The sequence below is a fragment of the Trachinotus anak genome, unplaced genomic scaffold, assembly GCF_046630095.1.
Source record: "Trachinotus anak isolate AG129_WGS33_773 ecotype Australia unplaced genomic scaffold, CSIRO_AGI_Tana_v1 ptg000007l, whole genome shotgun sequence".
Lineage (NCBI taxonomy): Eukaryota > Metazoa > Chordata > Actinopteri > Carangiformes > Carangidae > Trachinotus > Trachinotus anak.
Genome location: NW_027273858.1, coordinates 21110452 through 21128360, shown reverse-complemented (window position 1 = coordinate 21128360; position 17909 = coordinate 21110452). Strand labels below are relative to the sequence as shown.

Genomic DNA, 17909 nt, shown 5'->3' with positions numbered 1-17909 from the left:
TGAAGGGGAGAAAATTAGTCACAAGTGATGAGCATGAAATGCATGATCATCTCATGGGCTCTGAAAGGAGAGAAATCACTGTCACACACTGGGTCAGCTCCGATGGCTTTGTTGTGGTTCTGAGACTGTTTGCATGTTGGACACAGAAAACCCACCGTTGTACAAGTTTTATTAAACTTTCACTGACCTTTATTCCATAACCTCAAATCCTAACATAACCCAGTCTTAACCCCGAAAAAGTCCCTTAAAACGTGAAGCATACAAACTCTTTAAGAGATTATCTTCATCTGTCTGTTTTCATGAAGACGTTCAGCCTTTTAAATTGGAGAAATATAATTTGGAAGTTGTATTGAAATCCTAGTTGAGAAGTGAATGTAATGTGGTCTGCTTAGATGTCTGATAGACAAGCCATGAGGCTCACAGCAGCCGTCATTGTCTCCGTGCAACACACTGAATAGTAATTAAATATGCCACTTATGCTTCACTGATTCATTTCCTTCACAATTTTGAAGCTCAGCTGAATACATTTTTCAGTGCAGAAGGGCTGTATTGTATCCAGTATGGCCTCATTACGAGGGCAGAAGGGCTTGGTGTGGGGGAGGGCCGAGGCAGTGAGGGGGGGCGAAGCACCCCATGAAGACATTGTGTTTAACATCACTAAATAACTCAAACGCCACATTGTCCTTCCCAGCCCTCAATTAGTCGGGTTCCTTGTACAAAGCACCGATTTCATACAGGGAGATTTATTTTTAGAGAAAATCCGGCCCTGTGCAGGCAGGAAGCTCTCTGAAAATCTAATGAAGAACACAGCAGTCATGCAGAGTTGTTAGTCACAGAGCAACATTGGTTAACAAAGCTTCCCTTCAGTGTCTCTGTGTGTGTTTCAGATGACTGCAAAAGGCTAAACCTTCCAGATTTTTTGTGTTGTGGTGGCTGTAACTGTAGCTTGCTCTATCTATGCTGGACAGTGTCCAGGCAAAGAGCCTCTTTGCCCTGCCCTCAGGCCTCTCCAGCTTGTGGATCTCCGTGCGGAGGAACACCTCTTTGGTGGCTGTGACAGGGAGAATTAGGCAAGAGATGCGGGTTCACTTGCCCTGCGTAGGGGCTTATCTTGGGCTAAGCTGAGGGACTAATAGCAAAGCCAGCCTCCGCTCCAGCCAGTCTGAGGGCACAGGGAGCCATCTGTCCACTCCGTGGATAACTAACAAAGGGGACAAACATTGAAGACGGGCTGCAAAGTAAAAGGCTGTTCATTTTGGAGATATCACAAATAAAGAAGAGGAGCACGTATTCTGTATATAAGGTCAGTACTTTATACAAATCAAGCATTACAGGCCTTTCACTAAGCTAGAGAGAGAAGGGTCACACTGGTCAGTTTCTGTAACAGTGTTGCTGCAGGACTACAGAAATGTTGGGGTTTAGCCAGACAGGAAGTTAAAGTGTAACTTTTAATACAGCTTTCTTGTTTGGTTCTGTATATTTAAAGGGATCTAAAGAAGGTGAGGCAGTGCTTTAAGACACTACTCCTGACTCTCATTAGGTTGAGTTCATTTGAGCTGGTTCTGCCGTGCTGTTTGTTGCTCTCTTAAATTCAGAGATCGGTCGGGCTAGAATTAATATTGCATTAAAAGCCAGACATGAGATGACTCTCCAATACTGTAACCCTTGTGTTGATGGAGGAATGCCATGCTGTAAGGCCCCATGCTTATAGTCTAACATGGTGGCTCACAAATAGTTATAAATAGAATAGATTAAATAAATATTTATAAATAGATCATTAGTTCAGATAATCATCAAGCAATTTAAATCGTTCATTATGTTGAAGATGAAATATCTGGCATAAATTTTTTTATTTAGGAGCTTTGTTCCTAAAGCACTATTATATGTAATAATGTTCTAAAATACAATAAATTCTTTGTGTTAGCCTCAAATTTGAATATATTGTCAAATGAAACTCTCACGTAATCCACTTAGACATTGTTCTCCATATCCCTCAAGGATTAAGGCCCCGTTTTTTTATTGTCTGAAACACGCTCCTGCCTGTCAGTGCTGTGGGAGCTGGGTTCCTGTAGATTATCTGTTTTATCATGTGCACTCTGTGGGTGCTGTTGTGCACCAGCGTTTTGTTCGGAAGTCTTGAGTGGGCGCTGACATGCTAGAGGTGACAGAAATGGGTCAAAAGGGTCTTAGCATTAACTAAACAAATCCTGGCCTATAGGATTAGACAGAGATGTTGCTGTTTATTTGATGTACTCACTGTAACTTTATAATGATACACGATGAGGAGAATAGCTGTGGGCCTTGTTAGCAGAGAGACACCCTCCACTTATTCACGATAGTGTTTGGATTAAGTCGTTTAGCTCAGTCTGGCATTACCAACACTGGAATGTGCTAGAACAATATCTTATTGTAAACACATCTGGTGGAAAGCCATGTTTTATTTTACCCATTATCACACTGATACTGCCACATGTCATTCGACAGCTACTGACAAATGTGTTATTATCAGGCTTAGCATGCTTGGGTCAAACTCACTCATTTTTTGGTCTTTTACTTTTTTTAGGTGTGGAATGGCGGCAGAGGGTTTTGTATTTATTGATTTGTGTGAGTATCTAAGCTGGGGTCTGTGGGAGGGTCAAAGGTCATGTATGAAAGAAGTAGCTCAACATTTTGGGAAATGGCTCACTTTCTCGCAGAGAGTCAGATGAGGAGGTTTTTACACTTTGGTTTTTAACTTTAGCTTTGGTCAGAGAAATTCTAGCTTCCCCCCTCCAGCCTTCATGCAAACCTAAGTTAACTGGCTGTCTTTAGCTTTATATTTACCTTTCTAACTCTCCACCAGGAACTCAGCTTTATAGTTAAACTCTATTGTTCTTTTAGTGTATTTCCCACAATGTTGAACTATTGCTTTAAAAAATATGTCATGGAGTTAAAACCCTGGAGTAGGATTGAACTAAACTCTGGATTAACTGGAAATACCTCATACACGTTCACCAATAGCATGGTGTTCCCTCCTCCCTTTTGACATTGCCATGGTTTCAGCAAGTAAATCTACTATTTTCATGAAGCCAACATGACCAACTATTCAGTTGATCCAAAATCCAAGCAGTCTCTTCTTAAATTAATTTTTTCTGTCTTCAGAGCCCCGCAAATACTGAGCTTTAACCAGAATCATGTTGCTGTAATAAACATGGTGACCTCAGTCCTTTATAGTTAAACTCGATAGTTCTCTCTGTCTATCATGGTGCAATAAGCTGCCTACACTTTTTTTTTTCTGCAAATACAACCCATTGGATACGTGGCCACAACAGAGCCGACATTGTGTGGTGTGCTGTGATATTAAGAGACAGTCACACACACATCACTTGATCGTCAGGCCTCCACAGCACCAGTGGCTTCCTTAATATCTTATCTAATCCGAGGGAGTCACACAACTTGTATTTAGCCGGAACTAAAGACAGCGTCCCATGTGAAGATTGCACCTAGTGATAGGCTTATCTTCCCCCGCTCACAACCACACGATCAGAAGACAAACAACAATGGTCCACAACTCTTCAGCGAGCTTCAGCCTCCTGATAAATTGGCCTCCTAATAAAAAGACAAATTGGCTCCTTTTAGCAGCATAAAAGCCACTGTTCCAACTTTGGAGTATTTTCCAGTTACTTTACATTATTCATAGTTAAAGTAATGATCCATAACATTTTCAAATAGAGATCTCTTTTATTGCTACTGCTGCTGCAGCTGCACACTGATTTAACAATGATGATGCTGCTCACACAAAAAGCGTTTACATTTGAAGTGTCTCTCCTGTGAAAATCTTGTTGAGCACATGAAATAATACATTTTCACATTGGCAACAGTTTGACTGTAAAACACAAAAGAAGAGCAGGGTGATTAACACGAGTAGTGATGTTAACCACAATGTCTCAACAGATGAAGATAAGGCTGCAAGTTTATTTAAACTTTTAGTTAAGAGCAATACTCTCCACTCTTAAGAGTTTGACTTCATAATAAAATTCATTAGAACACACTTGGATGTTGCAGAGAACACCTTTTCAGCCTTACAGATAATTTCCTGACCCACCTGAACAACCAGAGCACTGGTTATTATGCACAGGAACTGTCTCAGACAATTTCTCTCTTTTTGCAGAGTGTTTACTTTAAAGCTCGGAGAACACAGGAGATGTCTGACAAGGAAGAAATGGCTTCAGATGGGAGTCTGAACGTTACACTGACGCTGAGACTGCTAATGCATGGAAAGGTAATTGACAGATGTGGTATTTGTAGTAATAGCCTAATTGTCTGGTAACAGCATGTTTTTGCTGTTAAAAGTATTACATCCTGCTCTAAATGTGAAGAGCTATTACAAGAGAATCTTGTGTGTTGCCACTTGTGTGTTCAAGCATTGTTATCTTTTCATTCACAGGAAGTCGGCAGCATAATTGGGAAGGTAGATTTATTTTACAATCCATCAGAATTTATTCATTCTTTCTGCCTTTCTGGTTGTCTTGCTTTCTTCTTCTCATAAAACTAATCAGGTCTCCTGTTTTATCATTTCTTACATGATTCCAGAAAGGAGAAACGGTAAAGAAAATGAGGGAGGAGGTGAGAATCCGCTTTGACATCCATAATCCAGAATCATATAGAATTTAATGTGTTATGGCAGATCAATTACAGCTAATCAGAGCTGGAATTATTGTGGATATGTGTTTCCAGAGTGGCGCTCGCATCAACATATCAGAGGGATCGTCTCCTGAGAGAATAGTTACCATCACAGGACCTACAGAGGGCATCTTCAGAGCTTTCTCCATGATCGCACAGAAGTTTGAGGAGGTAGAGCTATAATGAGGATTTATGGACACCACTGTTTCACCTTCTTAGAATAATTTATCCTTTGTCTCTAACTTACATTATTGCACAAATTATTGTAGTGCTATTATCACAGTGCTAGTATTAGCACTTTTAGCTTGTTGTATGCAATATTCAAGCTATATATAGCTTGAATATTACCAAAAAGACAAGCATATGAATATAATATCAGTGTTTCTGAAGCATTGTAGCAGTTTATTAGCTATTTGACTTCAGCATTAGAGATTAGTTTCATTTATGCTAGGTTAGCAAAACATGCATTAGACAACCAGTCCTCCAACCATATCAGTCTTTTTTTTTTTTCCAACCCTCTGATACAACCCATAGGAGTGGCAGGCATACCAGACCTTGGTTGTCATGGTTACAATAATAATAATAATAATAATAATAATAATAACAGGCAACTGTACTAAGAGTGGCATACCTTCGTTTGTCGCCATGGTTACTATAATGTCATGACTTGGTTAGGTTAGGGCACAAAAGGAAAAGGCGGTGATTTGGGTTAAAATAAGTACTTCCTCAACATCAACCGACCTTTGTCATAGTTACAAGAACTACAACCTGGTTAACTTTGTCGAACGGTCATGGATAATAGAAACAACATACAACTGCTGGATTCACATGGGAATTGAACGCCGCTCTCCTGTGTCATATCTCTATAAATTGTTGACCCATCCATCCACCCCAACGTTCTTTGTCGTTCGTCAGACTATGTCACCGCACTTTTCCCTTTGCTCCTGTCATAATTACTACAGCCACTAGATGTCACCTAGTAACAAACGTAACAATGGGTCATAACAACCTGCTGCACAGATGGGCTGTTTTTTTTACAGGAGCACAGTCTCAACATCAAAAAAACTCTATTGTTATACACAAGAATTTAATAGAGCTCCTTTGAAGAGATTGTCTGAAGTCTGAAGGACAGTAAATGCACCTTTTCCTCAGTCTTGCAAAGAAAAAAGATTTGTCAAATGAAGGTGACGTTCTGACACTGCACATTAAAAAAACAACATATTTTTGAATTCTCCCTCAGGACATTACTGCTGCAATGACAAACAGCAACGTGACAAGCAAGCCACCTGTGACACTTCGCCTGGTTTTCCCAGGGAGCCAATGTGGTTCACTGATTGGCAAAGGAGGCTCAAAGATCAAAGAGATCAGAGAAGTAAGTGTCCTTTTGCTTTTTTATTTTCCATCAGGAAGTTGTTTTTCTGCACCCACACAGAGACAGAAAATCTCCTCTTCAGGACTCTGACACCTCAAGTATCAAACACTCCAGTCAAACTGTTCTTATTCCTCTTTGCCTTAAAATGTGTGTGTGTTTTTGGTTGCTGCTTATGAAAATCCTACTGATTATGCCTGTAAAGATCAGAGGAGGCAGAATACCCGTTTTGAATGGACAATATTTGTGTGCACCTCTTCAAATATTGGAGCACACATTGCTATTTGGCTTGCAGCTGCTCCCTGCATGTCAAAATGTGTTTGGGGTAATTTGCGGGTGCTTGAAACAGCATTTCAATTTGGGTGATGGTGCGCTCTTTTCAGCAATAAATAGCCTTTGTTTCTTCTGTCGTCTGGCGATGTGAAGACCACAGGCGCTCAGGTTCAGGTGGCAGGAGACATGCTGCCGGACTCCACAGAGAGGGCTGTCACAATCTCCGGCACTCCACAGGCCATCACTCAGTGTGTAAGACACATCTGTTCTGTCATGCTGGAGGTAAGCACTGTCAGACAGCAGATGATCTTCACACTTAACAGCTCTGTTTAGGTGTCAAGTATGTCACTTTTGTTCAGGTTGTGGTTAAAGGTATTCAGTAGCACATTTAGGATATTTTCAACCTGAGAGATGTAATACTTTAACCTTACTGTGTCAACTCATAGCTAACTATTTCAGCATTTTTTTTTTCATTACTTTGAGCTGGCTATTTCAAAACTGTTATCTGTTACTTGGCCATATATTTCAACCAGTTATCCATCACTATAAGTATTTCAGCTGCTCTGTTCATTTGTCAACTAGTTTTCAGCCACTCATACGCAAATGTGACATATGTATGCATATTGAATTTCCATAAATAAAATTTATTTGAATATAAAATAAAAACATAAATCTAAAAATTATATAAGGATCCGATTAGAAATTTTAACATTTCATATACTGACATACTTCTAGCTCATGCATAGATGTATACATATATATATATATATATATATATATATATATATATATATATATATACATATATACATATATATATATATATATATATATATGTATTTATGTATATATGCGTATATTGTAGACAAACTGTTGCACCAAAATTCATCATATAGATTAGATATAGATAGATTAGATTATTTTTAAATATATGTACATATGTATTTGACCATAAATATGTAATATACTTTATTATAGATGCATATGTATATGCATATATATATATATATATATATATATATATATATATAATATATGTATATCGTCATATCCAGAGAATGTTATATAATAAATCCCTTATAGGTGACATATATGACAACATCACTGTTGATATAGGGAAATAAAATACTGCAAATAAAGAAAAGATCCTGCATTATGACAAGTTTGCAATCCCACTTGCCTATTAATTTCCCTCCTTAACACTAATATCTTGATATATTATTTTAAATAATCAAACTATTTTTGTTAGTTGATTTGAGTTAATTACTTTTGCTCTCCACATAACTCATGTAACTGTAGAAGTACCACTTGAAAGGCACTCACTGAAGAATAGTATACAATCATTTATTCTATAGTGATTTATATAAACTGGAAATACAGGTAAAATGGGTTCCTCTATATAATATCAACATTAGAAAAAGTATGAGTCCAGTTGACCTCTTTGAATTGTCAAAAACTCTCTACAATTTCCTGTTTTCAGGTGTATTCACAGTTGTATCATAAAGTTCCTTGGTCCAAGGTTTCCTTTAACTTTCAACCAATGAATGGTGTATAAAAAAATTGTGAAGTGATGTAAAAATGGATATAAAGTGCCTCAGTGCCAGTAAGACTTCTTTTCTCAGCTGTAGCCGTGTATAAATCTTTTCTCCCTTTTTGCTTGGCATGATTGTGTCTCTAGTCTCCACCAAAAGGAGCAACTATTCCCTACCGTCCCAAGGCCATATCTGCAGGAGCCCATACAGTATTAGCACCGCAGCACTCTGCACAAGTAAGTAGACACATTGAGGATTTTTAGCTGTAATTTTAGCCACTTTGTAAAAAGCATAACAAGTGAATAGGCTGCTTATTTTGTGGGATCTCAGAGTCACCACTAGAGGGATACATCTGTGTAATGCTGTGAGCAGAAAGATGAGGTAATGATCTTAAGTATCGAGCCAAGCCATAATGTGTCAGTGACATGAATAACAGCCATTTGCATTAATAATTCCCCTGCAGTGTGAATCTGAAAGATGCTGTTACTAAAGCTCATGTTTTCCATGAGCTGGCTAGCCGCTGTCCTGAATTTGGCACAGTCTGTTCTGACCTATCAGACATCTGTTTATGTTATTGGATTTCTGGCCATGGTCAAAGAGGGGGAAAAACAGCAGATGACATTTAGATAAAATTCCATCAAATCTATACACATCAGAGCTATGGAAATGAGAGCGGGGATGGATTTTCAGAAGTGGAGTCACTGCACCGAGCGTACTCTTCACACTTTATCTGTGATAAATTCACATTCAAAGTGACATGTTTCAGCATGTCTGCACCTCTCAATCACATCAACACATCTCTTCTCTCACTCTGTCCAGGCCTTTGCAATTCCAGGGCAGTATGCTTTTGCACATCAAGATGTAAGTATGTTCATTTGAGTGACTGACATCAGCCCTGTTGACCTACTCCTGCCCACTCCCTCCAAGCCACCACTACGCCCTCTGTGTACCCTACTCTGCAAAGATGAAACTTCAGTAATCTGTTGACATTACTAACTCTAACACACGGTTAGCAGCATGCCTTGATTGAAATGAAATCGAAGATCTTAAAGAGTTCTTGATCAGTTGTAGCGTTGTAGCGTGAGAGATGTGACTGTATTTTCAGATGACTAGCTTGAGAAGCCAGCATGCTTTTCTGAAGGAAATGAATCTCTTCACACTGACACCATCTGAGATGTTTGTGAACTTCACATTGGCTCTGTATTGTAGCTGTCAGCTCCTCTGAAATAATCCAGTTTGATTGGTTAGCTCTAACTTCCTTCCTACCCTGCAGTTGACCAAGCTTCACCAGTTGGCTATGCAGCATATCCCCCTCCCTTCCCTTGGGCAGAGCAACCCTACCTTCCCTGGTACGTACCCACGGCTCCCCAGGGAAGTCCATCTATCCCTCTGTCTTCACTCCTCTTTGAATCACACCATCAAAACATCCCTGTCACCTCAAAAAGAATCAAGGATGTCTCCATTGTTTCAGACTTTCTCACAGGTATTTGTAGAAGATGGCTTTAAATACATATATCCAAAAACATCTGCTGTCTTTTGCCTTGATATTTGCAATAAAATTATAAAGACAAAAGAATAATGAATAGAATAGGGATGTTTTAAGGTTAAGACAACAAGCTAGTTTATTATCAACAATCTTCAAAGTTAGTGACTGAAATATTTATAATCCAAAAGAGTAGGTGACAGATTAAAGCAGACTGTATGATACAAAAGGCAGAATACAAAAGAAAAAGAGACTTGTCTGAGAGGGAAATGTGAAAAATGACAGAAAATATTTACAGTTTAGTAAATATTTAATCATTTTTCACAATTTCTCACATCCTCCCAAAATTTCAGCTCCATTTGCCCCAGTTCCCCTCTCCAAAAATACAACTGATCCTAATCTCTTGACCCCATCCTTCACCTCTGCAGCGTTTCTCCTCCAAATCTAACATTGTCTTGGCCAGACCATCCCTGACCTCAACCACCCCATCTACTCATATATTTTACCACAACTAACTAAGAACAAAACATGACAACATTATGATTACATTGGCTGGACTGGTGTGATAAAACTTAGGAAACATTCTCATTTTTATTGTATCTTATCTCATTATAGTAATGTGTGTAGAATGTGTGTGGGATATGTATATACAGGATAGGTGTCTAACTAGGAAGAGTTTTGTGCCATATGTCATTTTCATTTAGCAGTGTAACAGTTATAAACTAGACAAAGTAGGGCAACTTGTCATGCCGTCAAACTGGAAGCCATTAGCACCATACTGTTGTTAGAGTTCCTTGTCCTACTTTGCAGGATTGGATGCATCTGCCCCCACAAGTTCACAGGAGCTGGCAATACCTAATGATGTAAGTGCCACATTGTTTGTGTTCCTCCAGCACTAAAACTCACACCGATAATGCTCATGCCACTGACTTCGTTAACACTTTCTAGGAGGACAGCTATAATGAGGAATTTATGGACACCAGTGCTGTTGTTTAAACGTTGTTTCAATTATTGCACAATATATTGTAGAGCTATTATCACAGTGCTTAGTATTAGCAGTTTTAGCTTGTTGTAGCTTGAATATTACCAAAAAAAGACAAAAATATTAAAATAATATCAGTGTTAGCCTTAAATAAGATTAGTTTCATCTATGCTAGGTTAGCAAAACTTGTGTCTTAGATAATTTATATTTATATAGAAATGAATTCCATAAATTGATACCACTCTGTCTGTACAGTAAATATGACAACCAGTCCTCCAACCTGAACAACCACATAGGTCGTTTTTAAAAGCCTCTGATGCCCACAGGAGTGTCTCCTGAAATAGGAAATATTGGTTGGTTGTCATGGTTACAATAATAAATGCACAGATTGTACCAAGAGAGGCATACCTTTATTTGTTGCCATGGTTACTATAATAACAGTCATGGCTTGGTTAAAGTCCTGACGTGGACTTTGTTGCTCTATAAACTACGTCACCGCACTTTTCCCTTTGCTCCTGTCATCATTACTACAACCACTAGATGTCGCCTAGCAACTGTTTTCAGTCTTTGTGCTAAGCTAAGCTAACTGGCTGGTGGTAGTAGCTTCATATTTAGCTTACAGACATGAGAGTGATGTCAATCTTCTCATCTGTCAGCAAGAAAGCAAGTAAACATATCACTCAAAATGTCAAACAGTTTTACAATAAAAGGGTAGTGATCTTATAATTACAGAATGATGCTTTAGTAATGTAGCTATAATGCATCATGGAGATGCTATCTATGCTAGGAATGTGGTTTTCCTCTGCAGAAATCTTGTGGTCACTTCCAGATGCTGTTTTGAAATCTAATTTTCTGAAAAACATGGAAACATGAGCTGTCTTGTTATTCATGTTTCTCCATTCCTAGTTTATTGGCTGCATAATTGGAAGACAAGGCAGCAAGATCAATGAGATTCGTCAGGTCTCTGGAGCTCACATCAAAATTGCCAGCGCCACTGATGGCTCAGCCATGCGCCAAGTCACGATCACAGGCTCACCAGCCAGCATCAGCGTGGCCCAGTACCTCATCAACGCCAGGTAAGACATTACGCAGGGCAGCCACGTCCAGCAGGTCTTCACATCACAGCCTGATGATAAGAAAGCCAAACACCAAGCTATTGTATGAGGGCAGAGTTATTGTGCTCAGGGTGAGGCTGGATTTGTTCCATCTCACTGCTCCGTTTTCTTGACTGCATTAAAATCCTTATTGTCTCTGCTTTTTAACACATTCCTTCTTTGATTCTTATGTTTTCTCCTCTTTCTCAACTCCCTTCTCCTTTGTCTCACCCATTCCTCCCCTTTTCATTCTTCACTCTCTTCTCTTAACCCCTCACCGTCTCAACCCCCTCCCCTCCCTTCCCTCCCCTTCCTCCGAACGTCACGACCTGCAGCTTAGAGATGGCTAAATACACCATGCAGACTGCTTCCTCAGCGACCCCAGTTGACCTCAACATGAGCTTCTCTCAGTCCGCTCCCACTGCCTCCACTGCTGCTACCTCTATGGCTGTCCTGGCGGCCACCACCCCAGCCCCAACCACCATTAACGTCCACTCTCCTTCCACCTTACCAACCATACAAAACCCACACTACGCCGTCCCTGTTTCCAGTCTTCTTGGCATGAAAACTCTCCCTCTCCTGGCTGTCCACCCAGCAGCCGCTTCCAGCCTAACACAGGGTTTATCCCCTTACACCGCAAAAATGCCGACCTCCGGTGTCAAAAAATCAGAGCGGCAGAAGTTTGCTCCTTATTGATGTCTGCTTTTTAAGTCTAGTCAGTGTAGCCTGCTGGTAAGACATTATTAGAATATGTCTATTTAACTTTAAGGATATAGCTTACGCCAGTGAGTGTAAGTTTTGCCAGTGTAGCACTTGTTTTCCATAAATCAGGAGAGTATTAAAAACATGCTGAAAGGGTGGATGTATCAAAGCAAACATGTCCTCATTAATTAAAACAGGCGGCAGAGGTGAATATTAACTCAGCGCATTATCTCATGGACATGCATAACAATTAATGTGGGTAACTCAGGCTTGTATTATTGTCCTAGAAAAAGATATTTTTTCAAATGGATTCATGCTACAGAGCTTTATATGAAGACTTGAACCAGGAGATATGTTTTTCAAGATGCAAATATTGACTTAGTTTTCTATCCATGTGACTAGTTTACAATCAATTTTGTTAGAAAATGCAAACTAGCATCTTAAGATGTGGTGCTTTGTTGGCAGCAGGCTGTTAAAATGTTTGTGTTGTACAATAGAAGTCAGTATGTAAAGTATTTTTGCTCCACTCTTCTGTCATGTTTCCCCCCTTTTCCTTCACTATAGGCTCTCATCAGTGCTAACAGGCTTGGGTGTCCTGTAGTAGCGCTGCACTGTTGCAGTTCTGATGGGATTATCCTAAAGCCACATTGGATTCTAGTGGATTTCACTCTACACAGTAATCCTGTAGAGCAGGACTGGCCTAACTAACTCATTTATTGTTTCTGTGCACCGGCATGTTTCTTGTTTATTCTCCAACCTAAATGAGTGGAGTGCTTCAACTTTCAGCATCTGAAATGGATGCTGAGCAATTATTGTACTGAATGATTTATTCATGTGTTTCTGGCGTGGATCTACCTTCCTCCCCTCCCCCCAAAAAACAATGCAGATTTGTTTTATTTACTGATGAAATGACTTTGAAATAAATGGGACTTTTTATGAATGAAGATTTGGTTGTTTTGTTGTAATTTTGTTTATGTAGAGAATCATTTACATTTTTGCTTAATTATTTTAACCCTATATAGGAAAACATCAACTCTGAGGATTTATGCATTGTTTAATCTTAAGTGGCTTTAAGCTTTAACTGTATATACACCAGGACCACATCAGCATGTGAGACTTTTTTGTTTAAAATATCAAAGAGAGGAAAAAATCGCAATGGTTAAGTTTTTTGTACAGCTTGAGCTAAATATTTAAAGGTCCCATATTTTACAATTTTTTTGTGTTTTGTTTGAAGAGTTGATCTCCATAAAAAGATATATCTGTAGTTTTAACCAACCAAAAACCATCTCAATGTAGTTTCACATCTCCTCTCTCAGGCTTCTCTTGGAGCCCTAGTAAAAACAGGTCAGTGAACCAATCAGAAGAGAGGATCTGAGCCTCTCTTCTGATTGGCTGACTGTTTTCTGTGTGATCAAATAAAGATATAGCAGATTTCAGGTAAACACTCAGAGAAACCAAATCCTGCAAGGTTGGATGGTGGGTCCAGGTGGGTGGGGCTTGTGACATCATAAAGTTCCAGAAGTCCTGATGGCTTGTTTTAAGGCTCAGTTTCTGAATACAGGCTGTGTGCATTTCTCTGTGGACTGAGGCTTTGATACTTTCACAATATTAATATAGAACCTCAACCTGCTTTATAATCAAAAACACATGGACATCTTAGTTCAGACAATATGGGACAAATATGAGAATTTGTATACATCCAATGGATCAGGAATTTAAGCCCCCGTCATAATGTGATATTTGTCAAATCTTCACACTTTACTGTTGCAAATCCTTAAGATATAAACTTACAAACAAACTGAGGCAAAGTTTTTGTCTGACATATATAAATCCACAGACATAGCAAGCAGATACTTTTATTTATATTTTCATTGCTTTTCTCCAAAGAGAAATTGTGCATCCACAGTGTGCACATGTGAAACATAAAACAGCAGTGATGTTGAAATATAGACAACAATAGAAAGCAGTAACAGCAGCAATTACAAGTTTGCAGCACACAGATGTATAGTGAATTTGGCAGGTATACAAAGATAAGCTCTGCACAGACTAGCCCTTGATGTTGTGGATGGTAGAGGGCACAAAGCTCCTGCCCAAACAAACTTTTTCCTCCTGTACTCTGCTGAAAAACAGAAGCAAGCTTGGCCTAACCTCAGAGTAAATATTCAACACAGACTGTGGCAAAATTCTCACAGGTCCCGAAAAAGAATGACTTAACCTGCAGTTGTCCACTCAAGCATACCGCTAATGGGCAGGTAGGGCACAGTCTAGTCACTGCTTGTTCCTCCCTGTCCCGCTTTACCCCTGCCCCTCTGTGAATCTGACTTCACCCCCACCCTCTCCCCTTCTCCCTGTAAAAACCAGGAGGTGCGCACTTCTGTTCTGCCTGATCAGTGGAGTATGGGGTAGCGAGCCACATGGGCCATTTTCACAGCAGGTCTGGAAATGCTGAAGTGGAGATAATCAATAGTTAATGGGGGCAGAAATGTAATGACAGTGAAGGATGACATTTCAACCTCGGGGAAAGTGTAGCAGCAGAGGACAGTGCTACATGTATGCTTATGTGTGCCCAGGGCAGTCATGAGTTCACAGCCAGCCTCTAATGCTATATTAATGATTTCCTTTTTCAACCTGACACAGGCAGGAGTGAGAGACCCATTTTGGGAGCTTGCTGCCATCGTGCAGTTTTGAAAAGCAATTTGGAGGTAAATAAGTAAATAAATAAACACTTTTTTTTGGGTGCATAACCACTTGAAAGATTGTGGCAAATTGGAAGGCAGAGCTGTCTCTCAATCCCTGATGAAAAATCAGTGCAATACTCTATAAATATTCCTCTAGGGACAGACTCACACGTCTGTGGTGTCTTACTTCAGTTTGTGCTTTGTCTCTGGTATTCCTTCAGTAGTTTTCCACAATATTTCCATTAGCCTATGTAAAGCTTAATACAGTACTTAATAATAGCTACTAAAAGTAAACACTATTAATATGATCTTCTTAAAAGAACTGATCATGTTTTGAGATACTGACAATAGCTTTGGATACCTTGACCCTACACTGTGTTTTTCATCTATTGCAATCCTGTAATATTTTTTATATTATCTACTATCTACACTAATGTTTCTCTGATAGCAGTGAAGTCCTTCCTCAGTCTCAGTGCTGTAGCTTGCCTGTGTGCATGCAGGCCTGGAAACCGAGGACACGAACACACTCAGTATTGCTTTCTGCTTTTGTTCATTTGGGTCTTTCGTTCCCTGAGGGGGATTTACTTTCTACCAATGGTGCAAGGGGTAAAAATTGCAATAGCACTGTATAAAATATAGCCTAGTCCATTGCAAACTAAAGTCCTGCATTCAAAATTCACGAGTAAAGTAACAGTACAGAAAAATGTACCTGGAGTGTGAATGTAAAGAAAGTGCAGGCCAACTGGTCTCTGTCAGTTATAATTTATATTATAATACTGGATTACTATTACTGGGGCATTAATATATAATGTTGTAGCTGGAAAAGCTGGAGCTCATTCCAATTTATTTCATAAATTATCGGTTGGTTTAATTTATTGTGTAACGATGCATCATATTTTATTTTCCCATTCTAAGTATTTAGCCACACTATGGATGGTGAGTGCTCCACTTTGGTCCAGACTGAGATATCTCAACAACTACTGAATGGATTACTGTGACATTTTGCACAGACATTCATGGTCCACAGATGATGAATAATAATGACTTTGGAGATCCCCTCTATTTTCTTCTAGCGCCATAATCAGGACGAAATTAGCCCACTTTTGTTTTATAACCAAAGTTAAGTAAGGAAAATACAAGTTGTTCTCTAAGTGTAGGCTATCATATGAGTAAGTGCATGTTGTTCTTTTCCACTGCTTTATTTTACAACACACATATTTTGACTACTTTAAAATAAAATAATAATACATAACAGCATTTCTCTGCCAGAATGTTGTTTCTGGTAGAGAAGAGACTTTGACCTTCATTTCACTAAATAAAACACAGAGTGTAATTGAAATAAAATTAGAAAAATTTCTAACAATAAAAACAAATGAGACCCTTCATTGCTTCTGGTCAAAATGATGCTGTGTATGTGTGTTGCGTGTTTTTATATCCTTGTGGGGACAATCTAAATACACACTAATCCCTATGGGGACTTGTGTCACTGTAGGGACAAAAACTGACGTCCACACAGGTAGGGTTAGGCATTTAGTTGTCAATGTCCATGAGTGTTCCTGTTCCCCATGGAGACAGTGAAACAAGTCTGTGTGTGTGTGTGTGTATGAGTGTACTTGCAAATTCCACATAGTGAGGACCAAAGGAAAATTATATTAAAATATTTTCCAAAACAGAGTGATGACATTTCTGGCCACCGTTCAAAGGGGCTGTTTAAGGATTAACACTTGGTTTTAGGGTTGGAGGTAGAATAGGGGTTAGGGTAAGGGTTGGGGTCAGGCATTCAGGTGTGATGGTTAGAGTTAGGGTAAAGGGGTTCAGAAAACATTATGTCAACAGGCGTCCTAACAAATTCAATTCAATTCTATTTTACTTGTATAGCGCCAAATCATAATATACATTTTTTTTTTTTTTTTTTTGGTCCTGTCCCAATATCATTGGCAAGCAGTATGAGTGGTCTGGATGCCTTGTGTTGTTGGGGCAGATTTACTCTGCGAAGGAGGAGTATGGGATACTCCTCCTATCGCATATTTTAACTTTATTAAGACAACCGGACCACATCAGGAATGAGAGTGGACAGGAAGAGGAAAACAGAGAGAATATATGGGGAAAAGGAAAATGGGAGTGGGGAGATGGGGAAAAACAACAACAACAACACAACAACAGAGAAACAACCACAGTAACAATAACAATAGCTAATATATCAAAATATCAACATTTATGGTCACTCTATAGTTCTTAACCATTAGATGCTCCGTATGTGTATTTGTGTATGTGTGTATATGTGTATGTGTGTGTGTGTGTGTGTGAATCTGTCTGTGTGTGTGTGTATGAGGGAAGGGCTCGGTAGGTGTGCGTGTATGTATGTGTATGTGTTCATGTGTGTATGCAAGTGTGTAGCGATTTGTCATTGGATGTGGTGGGTAATTGATGTGGGGGCTGCAGTAACAGCGCCCCCCCTGAGCAAAGGCACAGGTGGCCAGAAACCAGGACACCGAGACTCCCAGCCACCCCCAGAGCCCAAGGACCCGCGGCAGCATGCCCCCCCGGCAGCCACGTGCCCGACCCAAGGAGGAGCCCACAAGGGAGTATCATATCATAGTATACATGATCTCAAGGCACTTTACAGGGTCAGGCCGAGACCTTACTTTGTTACAGAGAAAAAACCGCAAAGAGCAGCACTTAGCGACAGGGGGGAGAAAAAACTGCCTTTTTAACTGGAAGAACTCCAACAGAACCAGGCTCAGGGTGGGGGGGGGGGGGGCGTCTGCCTCGACAGGTAGGGTTTAGGAGGAGAAGGGGGGGGGGGGCTTTCTGGGAGACTCATGACCACAGTGTTTCTAAAACCCTTGCTACGGCCCTGCAAGAGTCTGGATTTAGGTCTCTCAGGTGGCCCATTGCAGTGACAGTTATGAACCCGCATTTTCCTAATGCCCTGGTTGTACACTGTGCTTTGGGTTTTGAGCCAGAGACCAGGCCGCGTCAGGGAAACCACCTGCTAACTGGAGATAACGAAGTAAAGTCGTCCACCTGAGGAGCCTCCAGTCGGCTGATTGACTTCCTGTTGTTCCCGGTTTGCTCCATCTAGCGGCCTCTCGGCTGAACTCCCCCCCCCCCCCCTCCTCCTCCCCCTCCTC

General features: G+C 40.0%; 1 protein-coding gene across 4 annotated transcripts; it reads left to right on the top strand.

Annotated features, from left to right (window-relative positions):
- Nucleotides 1-706: 706 nt before the first annotated feature.
- LOC139623265 (poly(rC)-binding protein 3) lies at nt 707-13041 on the top strand. Of its 4 annotated transcripts, XM_071481353.1 has the most exons (14): nt 707-1303; nt 2564-2604; nt 4151-4261; nt 4427-4450; nt 4573-4605; nt 4717-4833; nt 5903-6034; nt 6458-6586; nt 7983-8072; nt 8656-8697; nt 9110-9185; nt 10130-10182; nt 11208-11377; nt 11731-13041. In XM_071481353.1, the coding sequence occupies exons 3-14, from the start codon at nt 4184-4186 to the stop codon at nt 12089-12091; spliced, it is 1305 nt and encodes a 434-aa protein (XP_071337454.1). In that variant the 5' UTR covers nt 707-1303; nt 2564-2604; nt 4151-4183; the 3' UTR covers nt 12092-13041. The 4 variants fall into 4 exon arrangements, with proteins under 4 accessions (XP_071337454.1, XP_071337453.1, XP_071337457.1 ...); XM_071481352.1 differs by lacking the exon at nt 2564-2604 and having other exon boundaries at nt 708-1303; XM_071481354.1 differs by lacking the exon at nt 2564-2604 and having other exon boundaries at nt 713-1303; nt 12662-13041.
- Nucleotides 13042-17909: the final 4868 nt, after the last annotated feature.

Coding starts and splice junctions, on each gene's coding strand:
- LOC139623265 (XM_071481353.1), top strand. CDS start 4,184: ATGTCTGACAAGGAAGAAATGGCTTCAGATGGGAGTCTGAACGTTACA. Junction 4,834..5,902: donor TCGCACAGAAGTTTGAGGAG/GTAGAGCTATAA, acceptor ATTCTCCCTCAG/GACATTACTGCTGCAATGAC. Junction 6,587..7,982: donor TCTGTTCTGTCATGCTGGAG/GTAAGCACTGTC, acceptor TTGTGTCTCTAG/TCTCCACCAAAAGGAGCAAC.